This window comes from Branchiostoma belcheri, unplaced genomic scaffold (assembly GCF_001625305.1).
Source record: "Branchiostoma belcheri isolate BF01 breed outbred unplaced genomic scaffold, Haploidv18h27 scaffold133, whole genome shotgun sequence".
In the NCBI taxonomy this organism is placed as follows: Eukaryota; Metazoa; Chordata; class Leptocardii; order Amphioxiformes; family Branchiostomatidae; genus Branchiostoma; species Branchiostoma belcheri.
Window position 1 is genome coordinate 741,468 of NW_017802747.1, and position 15,954 is coordinate 757,421.

Genomic DNA, 15,954 nt, shown 5'->3' on the forward strand with positions numbered 1-15,954 from the left:
CACACACACACACACACACACACACACACACACGCACATCCCGATGCATACATGTATCAGGCACTCCCTTAGACTAACAGTTTTACCATTCAATTTGATTAAATGCTTTCACGTACCCATATTTGATGTGAAGTGGCGTCATAGAACCCTCGATGGCTATTGTCAGAAACATGTAGGCGAGCCCAGCTAGGGCAGACAAGCCCATGAAGTTGATGAGATACCAAGTGATGACCACAATCGTGAGAGGAGAAACCCACAGGTTATGGAGTTTATCAAAAGCCTGAAAAACAAAGTAGATCTGTGTTGATAGAGAAGGGGGGGTATCCAGAGCCGTGCATATCTAGTCCTATGTGGTTTAGGATGAGACACTCTGCTGGACCGTCTCCGGGTATGCATTATTCTGGAGAAATACATTATTCTGGAGAAAACACTCGCTTATCACAGTTTAACAAGTCTCAGTGCTAGGATTGTGGGTCTATCTTAAAGTTTGTTCTAAGTGCTATCAATGCAGAAATAATCCAATACAATAGTCTGTAAGAATCCAGTGACCACAAATCATCTAGAACATATTTACAGTGTTTTAACTAAGTGACTGTTGAGGGCATTTTTTCTGCTGCCTTAATTTGATAGCCTATGGCTGTGAGGCATGGACTCTAAACGCAGGATCTAGTCCCCGGGGATGAAATGTGACTCTGTTTTTGCAGCACTAGGAATGGAAATAAACTTAACATGATAAAAAGGTGGAAACTGCAATAGTTGATAATTGGGACATGTCACAGGAGTGGGTAACAGTAACATCACCATTCATATACTACAAGGGACCATTAACAGAAGGAGGAGCCATGTGAGACTACGAAGGAGATATAGGGTAATGGCATCCGTGACTTGATAGACACATATACACCACTGGCAGTCTCACAGGCCCGGAGTCAGGAGGGAATTGAACAGGCTGATACTGAATGCCACCATAGTCCCCAAAGACATTAGGACAGAATTAGGTTGAGAAAAAAGGTATATTTTTTTTTGAGTTCATATCTGTTATCCAGCCTCACTAGTAAGCAACTAACCTTCTTGAAGGCTTGCACATCGTCGGCAAGAATGTTGCTGACTTGGCCCGTTGAGGTCTTTGAGAGGCCGCCCGTGCTTAATCGCAAACACTGGGAACAGAAAACAGCAACAGCAATTGACAATGGTTCTTTTTCTCTGCTACTTCATGTACCACCCGCCCATCATCCCATCCATCCATCCGTCCATCCATCCATCCATCCATCCATCCATCCATCCATCCATCCAACCATCCATCCATCCATCCATCCATCCATCCATCCATCCATCCAACCGTTCATCCATCCATCCATCCATCCATCCATCCATCCATCCATCCATCCATCCATCCATCCATCCATCCATCCATCCATCCATCCATCCATCCAAGATTATGAGGACTCCGAACTTGATCTCATAGTCAATCTGCGGTTACAAACTGCCGCATACAAGTGCCTACGACATTTACAGTCACACACATAAGCCTAAAACAATAAATACACCTAAGTTATAATGAAAGGCATTTCTGTACCTTTTCGTTCGCCATATTCATGATCGCCGTTTCAAAATGAAATGCCCACAGGTGGACAGGCCATTCGTAGTAGCCGATGATGACTTGGAAAACCTGCAGACCAGCAAGAATCCCAGCGTACATGTAGGCATCGGTCAGGGTCATGCCGCTACTGGGCTCGAAGTACTTAATGATGTAGCCGATGATAATAGGCTTAACCAACGTTAAGGCATCCTGTAAGAAAGGGTAGGAAGACAATAAGAAACAAAAGACACAAACACATTTTAAAAAAAGAAGACGCAAAAGGAACACTGCCAAATCTGTGCAAACCATTCGTAATTAGTTTTATTTTGTAGCACATAACATGTAACTGGATGTAAATTCACCGAGCTTGTTAAATAGTTACTTACATCGAAAAGCTTTACAAATCCGACCAGGAAATATCGCAAGCCATAGCATCTGATGATTGCTTTTGATAAGCTTGGGGGTTTCTCGGGTGTTGACTTCTTTAGTTCTCTCTCCCAATACCTGTTCACACACACAAAAAAACAGTTTTTATTGTTCTTTTGTATTTATGATAACATTTTAATAAGGAACAGGATAACATGGAAGATGTAAGAATCAGTTGCGGAAGGAATTACAATGTACATATAAAATGGGTCCAAATGATACATAAACATGATTATATGAAATGCAACTGTATTTGTGTACGGAAACATTGACTAGTTCTGCTTTGGGCGCCACATTTATATAATTAATGGCATGAATTTAATATATAATATTGCAGTCTTTAGTTGTATTTTCTAATGTCTAGGCTCCTCCTTCTGCGCTGCCCTATACTTGCAATTCAGGGTCTTTTACATTCCATTTATATGGAATTGGACAATATCAAATGCTTTTGAAAAATCATCTTATAGTTTTACTGTATATCTGTTACCCATAGGATAACCTCTACCGTCACCTGAAATCATAACTTATAGTCTTACGTTTACACAGTCATGCCTGTTCGAAACTAAGCGATCCCTTCACCGATTTATACTACTTACAGATGTCACGTTAATGTTTGACCTATTTGATATTTTTGTTGTCATGTGATGTAATTTGTATTTTATGCCCTGTGCTAACGCTGACAAAAGCTATTTTGCTAAGTGAGTCACCAATATGTATTGTTTTTTTAACAATCTTTATTCAGATTCAATATACATAACAATCACGTTGGAAACGAGACAAACTGATACATGAACATGAAACGAATAAACAATTATGGTACCGTAACAAATCTACAAAAAAAACGCTAAAACCATAGCTAAATTATCTACTCAAATGCAGAGTACAATTTCTCCCACTTATCCATGTGTTTAGATACTTTACCTCTTCTTCTTGCAATATTAATCTCCTGGATCATGAAAATATTTGACAAAAGATACGAAGTTCGACAATTTGAACATTCTTTTTGAAAATGTACATTTTTCCTTACAGCATGATTAAATTAGAAATGGCAGAGCATTGGTCATTCAGATCCCCAAACACTATGTTAAATCCATTCAGTTGCAGATTGGTTTTCGTTTTGTCCTGGAACCAGTCATGAACAGATTCCCAAAAACAAATGACTTTAGAACAGTATCAAAAGATGTGTTTTGATGCTTCTTCCTCCTCACCACACAAAAAGCAATTTGACGAGTTGTTAATGTTTTAGAGATACAATTTCTTGTTTGTGGCTAATAAGGATTTATGAAGTAATTTAAATTGAAATATTATGGTTTGGGTATCCAGTACAAGTCTGTATGGTAAAATAAATACTTCTTTCCATGGTATGACTTCATTGAAATCATCTTCCCAGTATGACATGATTTTAACTGGATTTGTTATAAAGGGCTTCATGAAATGATTATACAACGTTTTGTTAATTTTACGACCTGTCAGCCATAGGTAATTCTTTAAAGTAGGCCTCCACACCTGCAAGTGCGCACCGCTGCATTCAGCCCTCATAAAACCGTTGCGAGAGATCGCAGAAACTAACATATTATAAGAGAATTGTGTTGTTTGGTTGAAATAAAAAGAAAAACTTACGGTCGGAACTCGTTGGTAACTACCAGGGAGGTATCCTTCTCTCTCAGTGGGTAGAGATCTTCGTTCTCCAGTCTCTGTCTGTACCCTTTCACCACTATCGCGTTCGCCCAGCTACAAATAAAAACATACAGAGGAAACTGTGACATACAGATTCAAGCACGAGATATAAAAAACGATGTACCCCGCTGTAGTACCTCACAAAACCACTAGAGTGCCAAGAATTAACCTTGACATTTCTTTTCCCAAACTCATCCTACCTGCCAAATGTCATGGAGGTGTATGCTCCACACCCCAAGTTATTACCGATTAAAAATCAACAACCCCTATACATATGGTCGACCTAAAAGCATAACCTTCTGACAAAGGTTACAAACATATTAGGTGACTTTTTTACAGCTTTTAAACACTCTCCTGGCATCGGATGTCGGCACCTTCAGCTCCTAAATGGCATTTGCCAGTGGTGGATTATAACCCCGGCAACGGCCGATATTTTTAGTGTTTTTATGCCGCCAGTGTTGTTGACAGGGACAACAGGTCCAAGTATACCTTGTTATTCTTTCATAACCGCGTTTTTATGTTTCAGTCCATACCATATGGTATGGATAAAATATATTGTGTTCTCTCATGTTTCTTCTCCTTCTCCTCCTTCTCCTGCCACACAGTCAAATTAGATTCAACTCTGTCAGTTTTTAGCCAAATGGCATTTTTTAGCCAATGAAATTTGGCATGGAGGTAAAGTGGGCCAATACCCCCAGGCGTTTTTTCCATTTTTTTGATACATGCCTTTGAGAAATGTCTTTGAAGGTTTTTTGGGGCATTTTTCGACAAAAATGGATTTTTGGATCCTGATCCCTGGTAGTACAACCAAATGGTCTGAAATTCGGTATAAGGGTACCTTGAACATGTGTCTATAGAACAGCAGTCACATATTTGGCATACACCACTTCCAAATGACTCATTTAGGGGACTTTAATGGCTATTTTCAGCCAAAAAAGGGCCACAAGTGCTATACCCGTTCCACGTTCTATCTAAGGAATGGCCCGTTCCATCTGCCATTGGCCATCGAACACTGCTCGAACACATCGAACATTGCGGGTTACCTGAGGTCACATTGCACGTAAGTCGTGCGCAATGGCCCACACATTCAATTGTATGTGCCTACGATCATTACGTCATCTACAATCACGACGATGGAATATGCCGACCATCCTATTATGGACTGACATATGCTGTATTTGCTCCCAAGTAAATGTCGGCCTCCCTAGTGTTAAAGTTTGGTTATATTCCTCTGAGTTTCACGGGATTTTTTAATACTGTTTTAGCCCCCCCCCCTCCAAAAACACATTCAATATGTTTTAATTATTAAGAAGGCGCACCCCAGTTTATTTGGGGTCTCAATTCGATTCTGCATACCCTCAACTCTAGCGATTGTCTCTTTTAGGAAATACCTAACACTGAGATTATCACAATAGACCGTCGCGCGACGCATACCACAGCACCCCCAGAACGCATACAAGGCATGTCTAGGTCAAACCGAAGCACAGCGCTCAAGGTGAAAGGACACCCGAAAGTAAGCCTCGGAACCGAAATCAATTTTTACCCAAAACACGCCACGTCTTGCACTTTCCAGCCATGTTAATAGTTAATACCATTTTGCAGCAGATTATGAGAAATGTAAACTCAAACATGAACCATCGGAACCCCTTCCTCACTTTTTTCCGGGCACTACCCCTGTCGCGGAAGAATTGGTGTGTGCACCGATAATGACGTCATATCACATCATAACGACACCAAAGTTGTTCTCATGGTACCCTTTATTGCCATACCACCCTCTGATAATTTAGCGTTCCTACGTAGGTTTTTGTTTAGTTCCAGCATGACCTAAAAAGCCCGGTCTTAATAGGGTTAATGTAGATTAAAATAATCATATCCCAAGGTATACTGATATCTATAAGAGACAAGGATGCACCGTCGATGACGTTAAGCATGTGACTTGTAAGGTAGCCTGGCTCTAGAATTTTATGGATTGTGTACCACTTGTACCTTGTTTTAGGCAATTTTAAACGATAGTCTGTAATGATGACAAAAAAACGTGCTAATAAATATGTCAATGTTTGACAGCTCTTCTCATCCAAAATACATTGTAGTTTTATTTGTTGTTGTTGCCCCCTGCAGTTGCATTGGATGCATTTAACCAAAGTGATGATTTTCAACAAAACAGGAAGAACATTTAAGAACACCAAATTTTCCTTCGGCGCAGAAAATATCCAAATCACAAACTCATATACCTACCTAGGTCTAATTCTGTCCTCGTTTGGCAGTTATTCTTTAGCCAAAAACAATTATCTTTAAAAGCTCGTGAAGCAGTATTTAGTCTTAACCCTACCTAGACCGGGCTTTTTTTGACATGGGGGGACCGGGGGGGGGGGCTCTTTTGACCCCCCTAAGAACTCGAGAACGGTATGTCGTATGACCACCAAATTTTCAGAGAATGGTGTACTAGTGAAAATTTATCATATCTACAATTTTTATGTCGTTATGACGTAATATGACGTCATTATGACGTCATTAATGTGATTTTATTGGCCAAAACCGTCTCAATAGGTTTTTCCCTGAAAACCTCCCTGGTATACAACATAACTTTACCAAAAGTGTTTATGACAGAATATTAGTGTGTACTAAGTCTTATGTTGCCCATAACAACACCGGTGACGTCATAAAATGACGTCATGCATATTTAAGATATCCGCCATCTTGGATCATCAATCTTGAATTTTCAAAAATATTTTTTTTTCATGATAAAGCCTAAAATACATTGTAAACATACTAAACACCTTCATTCAAACATTTTTTGTAAAAAGAAATGGAAGTATTGATGAAATTTTAATGAAAATAACCCGTATATACCTGTTCTAATGATATGGTCCGCCATCTTGGATTTTGGCCAATGACGTCATCAAATTAGCATAAATTATGCATATTTAATGATAAAATTTACATAAAATTATATGGGATATTATTAATATTAGCAACCATGAGTAACTTGACATAAAACCCATAAAATTCTATTGTTGAAACAAAAAGTACTAAATTTAGCAAAAAATGCCTGTCAGAAACCCGTTGCCATGGCAACACAAAAAAATTATTATCTTATTCCAATGATAGAGAATTGTTGCCAACAATATTTTAGGAAAAGTCACCAAGTTTGGTCGTTTTACGGCTAGCCGTTCAGACGCTAGGTGACACCAAAGTTGCGGCGGGCACTTTTAGCCCCCCCCCCGGTCTAGGTAGGGTTAAACCCCTTATCCGCACCTCTTTGTCCCCCAAGGCCTTACTCAAACTCTTTGATGCGTGCATCAAATCTATTATGTTATTCGCCTATGAGATCTGGGGTAAAGATTACCCAAATGACAATTGTCCCGTAAAGATAACTCCGAACCGCTTCTGTAAAAATATTCTTGGTGTGCACAGGAATTCTAGTAAACCAGCAAGTAGGGCAGAACTTGGGTTGTCCCTAACAGATATAGATGTATCCGTCCATGTAGTTAAATATTGGTTAAGACTCAAACAACTGGACACTTTCACACACCCCTTACAGGTAGATGCATACTCTGTCAGCAACACAATATTAGAAATAGCGGTAAGAAAAGCTGGCTACACCTAGCCTGGGTACCATCCTACTTGTATGCCTGGGCTCCCGCACTCGCTTCCCTAAGAAGTACTTCTTAGGGAAGCGAGTGTGGGAGCCCCGGCATACAAGTAGGATGGTACTCAGGCTAGGCTACACCATGTCAAGGAAATAATTAACAATGCAGGCTATTCTATGGAACACCAACCATTGTACACTAGACGACAAGAGTATATGTACATTGTTGAAGAGAAGACTAACTGATATGTATGTTCAAACGTTCTTTCACCAATCGTTTGTAGATAACCGCAAGCTAAGATTTTACAAGACTCTCAAATCCGACTACTCTATGGAAAAATACCTATACCACAATGAATTTGACGAGCGAGCTGCCATGTGTAAGATTAGAATAAGTGCGCATCTACTAGAGATAGAAAAAGGCCGCTATATAAAACAAAACTACCTGTGCACGAGAGATTATGTAAATATTGTACAATGAATGCAGTGGAAAATGAAATACATTTTGTTAGCCAGCTGCAGTGTCCTGCAGTGTATGAGACAGAAAGAAACAGATTATTTCAGACAGTTACAACAATTTATCCATCCTTTCGTCATTTAGAATACCACCAAAAAACTGCTTTTCTACTAAGATCACAAAACCCACTAATTATGCAGAATGTGGGACTATTCATTATCCACTGCCTTCAAAGAAAAAGTCGAACCCCATAATAGCTAGCGTAGTAGTAGAAGTAGAAGGGTTTTTTTTTCCAGACAGTTGTTACCTGTCTCCTGTTACAGTATTGCAATGATTCTAAAAGCAATTAGGCTTCGGGCATGATTTTGCGAATAAAGTTTCTTTAACCGTCCTGAACACCTAGAATTTCTACATTTTAGTACGAACACTAGTATCTTGTAAAGAAATTACTAATCCATTACCATTTGTTGTTTCTAATTACTCACAGCCATGTTATCTTGCTAAATAACTAACTAATCGGTCGCCTGGTGACCAGGCATCAACACACTAGGTCACAATGTACATGTAGTCTTCTGGTTAGGATAGTTGACTGAAAATTCCCGAAAATTCTTGGTTCTAAAACCTGGCTTACCCCTTTCTTGTGGTAAAACACATGTCCTCAATTGACTCAGGTGTAACTGAGAACCTAGTTTCTTTTATTGACGTTCTCTCGGATAGGACGCAATGCCAGTTGCCCAGTGTTTTTGGAGAGACAAACCTCAAGCACCAAACTTATCGAAAAGGGAGGTAGTCTTTTCCGGTGTGACTGGTTCAAACCTTACAGTCTGGTCTTAGGTTTCAAGTTTATATGAAGTTCAGAATATGAATATGAAGTTTACATCGTCTACTGAAAGTACACACTTTTTTTACATATACATGGTACAAAAAACAACAGCTAAATTAGTTAGATCTGGTATCTGGGCCTTCTAACGACTGACCTTTCTAAAGCATTTGGTCGGGTTGATTACACCATCACAGTGCAGTGCCTATTTGGTTGACTTATTTGACCATCCCCAATACATGTGTTCCTTGTTTTATGTCTCACAGACGACTCAATGTGCGCTACAAAGTTTCTGACAAAATACATCCTGCGGTGTAGCACAGGGAATAATCCAGGGGCCCATTATGTTTGTCGCACTAAACAGTGCACCCAGGGAGGTTAAAAACAGGCAGAAATGTGTAGATAATATGAATCTCATCCGGCCGAGTCAGATTCCTCCGCCAACAATGCTCACTAAACCTTCCTAGACCACTTCAGCCCATGGGTCAAAAATACAAAAAAACTCAGAAACTGAAAGCACTCCGAATCACTCTGAATTTTATCACTCTCACTCTGAATTTTATCCCACGCTGGTAATGTCTAAAGTTCGGTGGATTTGGTGGGTACACGTACTTACCAAAAGAGAAGCTTGGAAAACCAGTTGGCCGTTTCGTGGGGGTTGCGCCTGCCCCGTCCGCCATCTTGTTTTGGCCGACTTTTGTGAGGTTCCTTCTGTAAGCAAAGAATTTAGGCAGTGAGCATCTAGTTTGTATTTATAAAATATGGCCTATATTTTGTTTTTGTTTTTTTCAAGAAAAAAATGTATAACAACTGCATAGTCGTTTTTAATACGTCGTGAAGATGTGGCATTTTAGGGTAATTTTTCAGGCAATTATCCAAAGAGATAACTCATTTAGACCGAGAGTTTGATGCACATATACCCTTGCGATTGAGCCCCAGAGATTATACGCTCCTCACAATTCAAGGTGGCAGAACACAGTTTTCGCCCTATGGGGATTCCTATAGTTAAGCACCCCGAGGTGACTCACTTCGACGCGGTAAAAATTATAGTAGGGTTCACTATTGAATCACGGCCAACTAGTATGTTGAAATATACGGTATATTCTACAAAATAACTGAAAACCAAAAAAAAGTTATCGTTTTTTAACATAATGACGACCACTTTGATTTGGCCCTCTACCGGGGTCAACAGAACTGCAGCCGACTCACCCTGGGACGTGTTTTTTTTTTTTTTATTCATTCCAACATGTAATCACCAGACGTGGTGACGACACACTCAAGTTTCTTAAACTTATATTAATGCCGCCACCAACACAGGGGACAAATACATTACAGGACAATACTCATTTACACCTGAGCTAAGTGGGGAAAGCCGTGTAAAGTGCCTTTCCCAAGGGCACAAGATCGGTGGCATGTCAGGACTCTGCCGCTACGCCACACGACCCCACATGTGGAACGTGGTTGCGTAATGCCGCGCATTTATACACGAACAGGGAAGTCTTCACAATCCAACTCATACTGTGTACAAGCCGATACCTTTCCTTACCACACAGTGCAGTCCATTCATGGCTACCTATCACATAAGTCGCTTTAGCCAGGATGCAAGAGGTTTGTCTGCACTACTTTCTATGCCCGCGTCATAGACCGCCGGGGGTCGCGGTTAATTACTGTGTCTGCGACCTCAACCCTTTGCTGCAAGGAGAGCGTAGCCGGCCAACCCAACACAAGATAAATAACTAGAGGTCGGAGATCTCAAATTCTTCGTCAGAGGTACATCGTTAGAGAAATTAACATGCGTATTCTTCACTCTTTTTAATAATCAATTTGGTCTTAAGAACAAAAGAATCTCTGTACTATTTTTATGGTACAGAACACCCTGAAACGGTTTGCCGCAGATTATACAGATGCGTCGTCACCCGTGTTACGCCCCCCCCCCCCCCACGTTATTTGGGTTTGGACTGTTACTGGAAAAAAAACGTTCAAGAAATTCTTACTGTGTTGAAAGTGTCACGACAGCGCCGCAAAATATAATAAGAGAAGGTGTTATAAAGGAAAGAATCAGAACAGGGTGACTACTGCTGTTTTGTTAATATGTCTTTATGACAAATAGAAGACTTGTTTCTTGTGTTCTTTGTGTCCTAAGATTTGTACTTCTACAGTTAGTATATTCCAAATCTAGGCATCTCGTTTTTCGGCCCTTCGTGTTTTTATTGCGCGCTTGCCTTAAATTTAAGGTAATTAGATTTAAGGTCTACAGTGGACGTCATCCATAGCAATTACTTGGTGTGGCCGTAGAAAATAACCTGACATATGTCCAACCTATCCTCCCCCTGCTGAAGTTATAGTACAATCCCTCAATGTAACGTCATTTGATCCCATCCCATTATGGGGTTCCCCGGCTATATCCAGCTGTCGGCTGTCTCCAAGCAGATGTAGGTGGGGATTTCTAAACACAAAATGTCCTATTACGGAAACATAACGACCTCCACGACTCTCATCTTTGAACTCAATCTTGGAGACCACCACAGTAACATGCCTATCAAATTTCATTAACTTTCATCCACACATACAAAAGTTATCCTGCTCACAAGAAAAATTAACAAAATGCCTCCTGTAGTCACAACGAAACCACCCACGAAGCTCAGTAACGAACTGAACCTTGGTCCCGACAATAGTAAGCACCACACCAAGAATTATAATCAACAATTTACAAATACTTGAGTTATCTTGCTAACAAGCCACAAACACAAAAGGTGCACTAACGTAACGCACGGACCCCCCACGAAGCCGAAACTTGTACTTGACTTCGGCCTCAACAGCGGTAATCTGCCTGCTAAAAATCATGGACGTCGAATCATGCCTTCAAGAGTTATATCGCAAAATCCGCAGTTCCCCACACTCCGGCCAGACTTTTTATAGTCCTTCTGACAAAGACAATTATATCACAAGTTGTGTCTGTGGTAGGTTATTTTCTGATTAAAATAATCAATCATTAAATCATAATTTCGTTAGCAACATATTGACGATCGCCCCTACAAGTTCTCACCATGTTTTTATGGTGACCGGAGCTCTGTTTTATTCAGGTGATGTTTGCATACATCCTACTTCTGAATATTCCTTTGGGTGCTACTGCATTGTTTATCAGCGAATCACCGATGAACAGTCCGGGTGGTAGTCGGAACGATATGCGACCGGACGCGCCAAAGAATCCTGGGTGCGCCCGTTTACTGTACACGTGTAGGCCGTTTAGAAACTAGGCAACACCTACTAAACGATTTCGTATTTGTGAACATTTTTTAAAGTGTTATATAGAATTTCTTAATTAAGCTGGCCATAATTCTAGTTGTTTTACAAACAGCACTGGCGGTCCTGGATTCGTGGCCGGCCCGGTTACGCAGGCGACAAAAAAACAGCAGTTAAAGTAGTTCACAATTGCAAGAAGATCGTACTAGCATTCTCCACCTACCTGCGGGTGTAGGGGAACCTTGTCGTCTGGCAGGGGATTCTTGTCGGAACTGAATATATCTACCCCAAAACTCTGCTGCAGACCCGTGCGGATATCTTCCTGGCTGTTCTTCACCATGTCGCACGCTAAATTGTAACGACTTGTTACGGTGTCTGAAGAAATTCAGACCGGTTAATCAACTTTAGTTTCTATTGTACAGGTTGGTTGTCTGCACGGGTGTTTACCCCGAGGTGATGGAAAGACCCAATTTTAACTCATTTGGGCGTCAACAAATACAGCATATTTCACTACATCTCCTAGCCATCAAATGGACTATTTTAAACACACATCTATTCAAAGATAAAACTTTATTTTTGATAATCACCCCTCTTTTAAAGATTAAACGCCACACACATCCGGACTGTACTATTCAAGCGACCACTCTAATATTCCATGGTCAAGTTAACAAAAGTCCATTTACTTCAATATATACAAATTCAGTATCCAAATTCATTTATGCACTTCATAAGTTTGTCGTGATACCTTTATCATTAGTATCTTATTATTATTACGCGAGTATAAATAACCTACCATTACTTTCAATGACCTTTGTTTTTTATTTCGCTACTTCAGTATGCTTTATTCGTGAATGCCTGCATGGCACATTTATAAAGTATCAGCGGACAGTTTTCTGTCAGATGCTCTTTGTTGTCAAATATAACTTGACAATGCCAAATGTTGGGGATCAGGAGTTAGGAAGTCTCTGGATGAGTGCGGTTTTGGCTATATATGGCATTGTACCCTGTCGACCAACACAAATACTTCTCTAATTACTAATTCCATTTATCAGCGTTTGAAAGACATATACTTTCTCAAAAGAATTTACAATGATAACAAAGGTGGAACCGCCAAAAACAAGCTGAGGTCCTACAGACTGTTCAAGTCTACCCAAACGGAAGAACAGTATCTGAATATTGATAATCTACGGCACAAAACTGCCAGCGACACTCGCATATATATATGAAACTGTAAAAAAAACTGCATAAACTGTACTTGAAGGTGTGCAAAATCAATTTGAGACCGAAAATAAACTGTAGTTTAATAAAAAAAAGGCATCTGGGGAGAGGGAATGTAGTTCCTAGGACCACAATGTCCACAATGTATCGATGGACCAGACTGTCTGACACTATTTTCTTCGACCCAAGATACTAATAGCATTGAAGACAAGTACCACGTTTAAATGATATGTCCCACCTTTAATGACGAAAACAATCCATGAATTGAGGTAAGTCGAATATAACCATACATAACACAAGCATCGATACTTTCAATACACCTCTATTGTGTCCAGATACCATCTATCCACCTAAGCAACACATGCATCTTTTCCAATAAAGTAATGAGAAAGGAGTGCTAGCGCTGTTCACTTATTTTATTAGTTACCTTTCATTTAAAAGAACTGAACAAGTAAAAAGCAATTAAAGTGATTGTAACTGAAACAGATGCAATTATACGTCCTGTATTGTGTGCGATATTAATATAACATTAGTACAAAACTGTAATTTACAATTGTCAAATGCTCATTGTAGTTCAAATTGTCAGACTTGTACATATGACATTTTCGTTTTTAGTTTCGCGCCAAAGGAAAAAAAGATTAACAGTTTAATCACCGGTTAAATCACCAAAAAAGGTTACAAAAAACATTTGGGTCAACTTTTTGTATTACCATTCACAAAAGAAAACAAAAAAATGCTGTTGTTGAGCTAAAATTGGGAGGCTTTAATGGTTAGAATATGATGGAACAGCAGGTCAGTCCAGAGTCAACATTCGCCAGTTCACCAACAGTCGCCTCCACTCGGTTCAGGTGTGGTAACTTCTCCGCAAATATCTGTTAAGGTAAACATCAACGATCCAGTAAGTCTATGTCCTTGATTAAGAATGTACTATTAGACAACTTAAAGCTTTCGATCCAACACACAGAAATACTTTACCTAAAATACATGTCATTTAGGTTGGTTCAATATTTTCAACTTTGAACATGCATGTAACTACTAACACAGACAAACTTTCATGATACATGTAGCAATTATTGTCTGAGGGTTGAGTGAGGCTTGAAGTTAGTGGCTATGTAGAAGTTTTGGAAGATCCATTTGGAGTTTTTCAGATACTCCTTGGGCATACGGAATAGTGATGTTGACCTTGTTTTTGTTGGTCAAAGGTTGAGAGTTTTGTTGAAAGTCCAGTTTTGGTAGCCACACTTAGCCAGCAGGGCACCTCGGAGGTATCTATGTTCGTCCGTTTTTGCTTGGTCTGAAGTGATTATGTTGTCTGCACGATGGAAGAGAGTTTTGACCGCTGCTAGTTTGTGTTCTAAAGGGTGGTGGGAATCAAAGGCCAGGTATTGATCAGTTTGGGTTGGTTTCCTATATACTTCGAAACGAAGGTTATCATCTTCCTCTACGATAGTTTTGGTGTCTAGGAAAGGGAGCATGTTGTCATGACTTGGCTCCTGTGTAAACTTGATGTTGTCATCTATCTGGTTGATGTGGTCAAAGAAATCAGCAGCTACCCTCTTTTTCAATCTGCACCAAGTGTCATCTACATATCGAAACCAGTTGGCTGGGGGAGTGTCATCGAAAGTGCTAAGGGCTTTGTTTCAACTTCTCCATGTACAGGTTTGTAACAATTGGTGAAACTGGTGATCCCATAGCACAGCCGTGCATTTATTGGTAGAACTGTACTTTGTAGGTAAAATACTTTATTTGCATATTTAGTGGAAAATTGGAATAATTTTCCATAGTGATCACAGCCAGGTAGTCCATACTTGCCACTTTTGAAGGTTAAGTATAGGTGAAGATAATTCATTTAAATTATAATACCATTTGCATAATTTATGAGGAAGTGCTAGAACAGCTTTCATTGATAAGATAAGGCTGTCATTATATATAATAAAGGACTAACTGATATTGATATAATCTATAATGGGAATAAAACGAGGATCATATTTTATATGATCAATATGCAAAATGTATAATTTTGTCATAAGGAATGGTTAACATTATCCGGGGAAGGCATGAGGTTGTAGAACCCCTTTTTTTGTTTTTTATGCCGTCCATAAATTAAATCAGTGTGGCCTATTTAAGAGCATATTGAATCAACAAACCTTCACACTTTTAGGCCCTTCTTCCTCCAAACAGTGAATGAGGTTCCCGTTGAAATAGATGACGTTGCCGGTATGGTCATCGATAATTCGGGAGTCTGGTGTCCATATGGGTTCATAGGTGAACTTAGACTTCTCCTGGATGGCCTGAAATTTGTTAAGAATTGTTTTGAATAAAAAAAAAACATGGCACGGATTGATGAACGACTTAGTTAAGTGCCAGTGACCTATCTGCTGTTAAGCTTTGAAACTTAAACGGTTATTTGGTTAGGCGTCAGTATAAGAGATCCTTGAAGTATATAGCCCGCGTCGGAACTCTAAGTATTTCAACACTGTCTTGACAAGGGTTCAATAATTCCATTTTAATACCCACCTCGAGCTCAATTTCAGGGCGACCAAACAAAAAAATATTCAGATTAACACAAGAGTAGTCCCTTTCGAGTTCCATCCTTAAAATGCTCGGACCAGCAATACAAAACAAGCAACCCTTTGTATGTTATGGGATATGATTGATTAAACATTATACTACATGAAAAGAATAACCAAAAAATTGACTGTGTAGCGAAAATCTAGTTTTCCCGTTTTTAATAGGCCTGGGGCAGAACAAAATAAAAAAGAACGTAACAAGAGAAACCAGGGGGTTTGTTTAAAACAAATTTATTTTTAGTAACTATTGATATTAGTGAGACACACTAGACAAAGAGGTCTCAAAGCAAAGAAGACAAAAGCATGTCAAGTTACCCATGATAGGTGTCTAATGACCCTAAAATTGAATTGGATGCCTGTAAGTACTGGTCTTAC

The 15,954-nt window shown here is 39.6% G+C and overlaps 2 protein-coding genes across 2 annotated transcripts in view; both read right to left on the reverse strand.

The window, feature by feature from the left end:
- Nucleotides 1–12,172, reverse strand: part of LOC109464181 (multidrug resistance-associated protein 4-like) — a 40,631-nt gene extending 28,459 nt beyond the window's left edge. Inside the window, exons 1-7 of the mRNA XM_019761116.1 lie at nucleotides 12,015–12,172; nucleotides 9,165–9,259; nucleotides 3,626–3,736; nucleotides 1,966–2,083; nucleotides 1,577–1,789; nucleotides 1,068–1,157; nucleotides 117–280 (exon numbers count right to left, since the gene is read on the reverse strand). Coding sequence (XP_019616675.1) covers nucleotides 117–280; nucleotides 1,068–1,157; nucleotides 1,577–1,789; nucleotides 1,966–2,083; nucleotides 3,626–3,736; nucleotides 9,165–9,259; nucleotides 12,015–12,131 — 908 coding nt within the window. The 5' untranslated portion in view covers nucleotides 12,132–12,172. The remainder of the gene's footprint in view (nucleotides 1–116; nucleotides 281–1,067; nucleotides 1,158–1,576; nucleotides 1,790–1,965; nucleotides 2,084–3,625; nucleotides 3,737–9,164; nucleotides 9,260–12,014) is intronic.
- Nucleotides 12,173–13,728: 1,556 nt separating this feature from the next.
- The window catches only part of LOC109464183 (N(G),N(G)-dimethylarginine dimethylaminohydrolase 1-like), a 26,695-nt gene continuing 24,469 nt past the window's right edge, over nucleotides 13,729–15,954 (reverse strand). The window contains exons 5-6 of the mRNA XM_019761118.1: nucleotides 15,157–15,300; nucleotides 13,729–13,881 (exon numbers count right to left, since the gene is read on the reverse strand). Coding sequence (XP_019616677.1) covers nucleotides 13,780–13,881; nucleotides 15,157–15,300 — 246 coding nt within the window. The 3' untranslated portion in view covers nucleotides 13,729–13,779. The remainder of the gene's footprint in view (nucleotides 13,882–15,156; nucleotides 15,301–15,954) is intronic.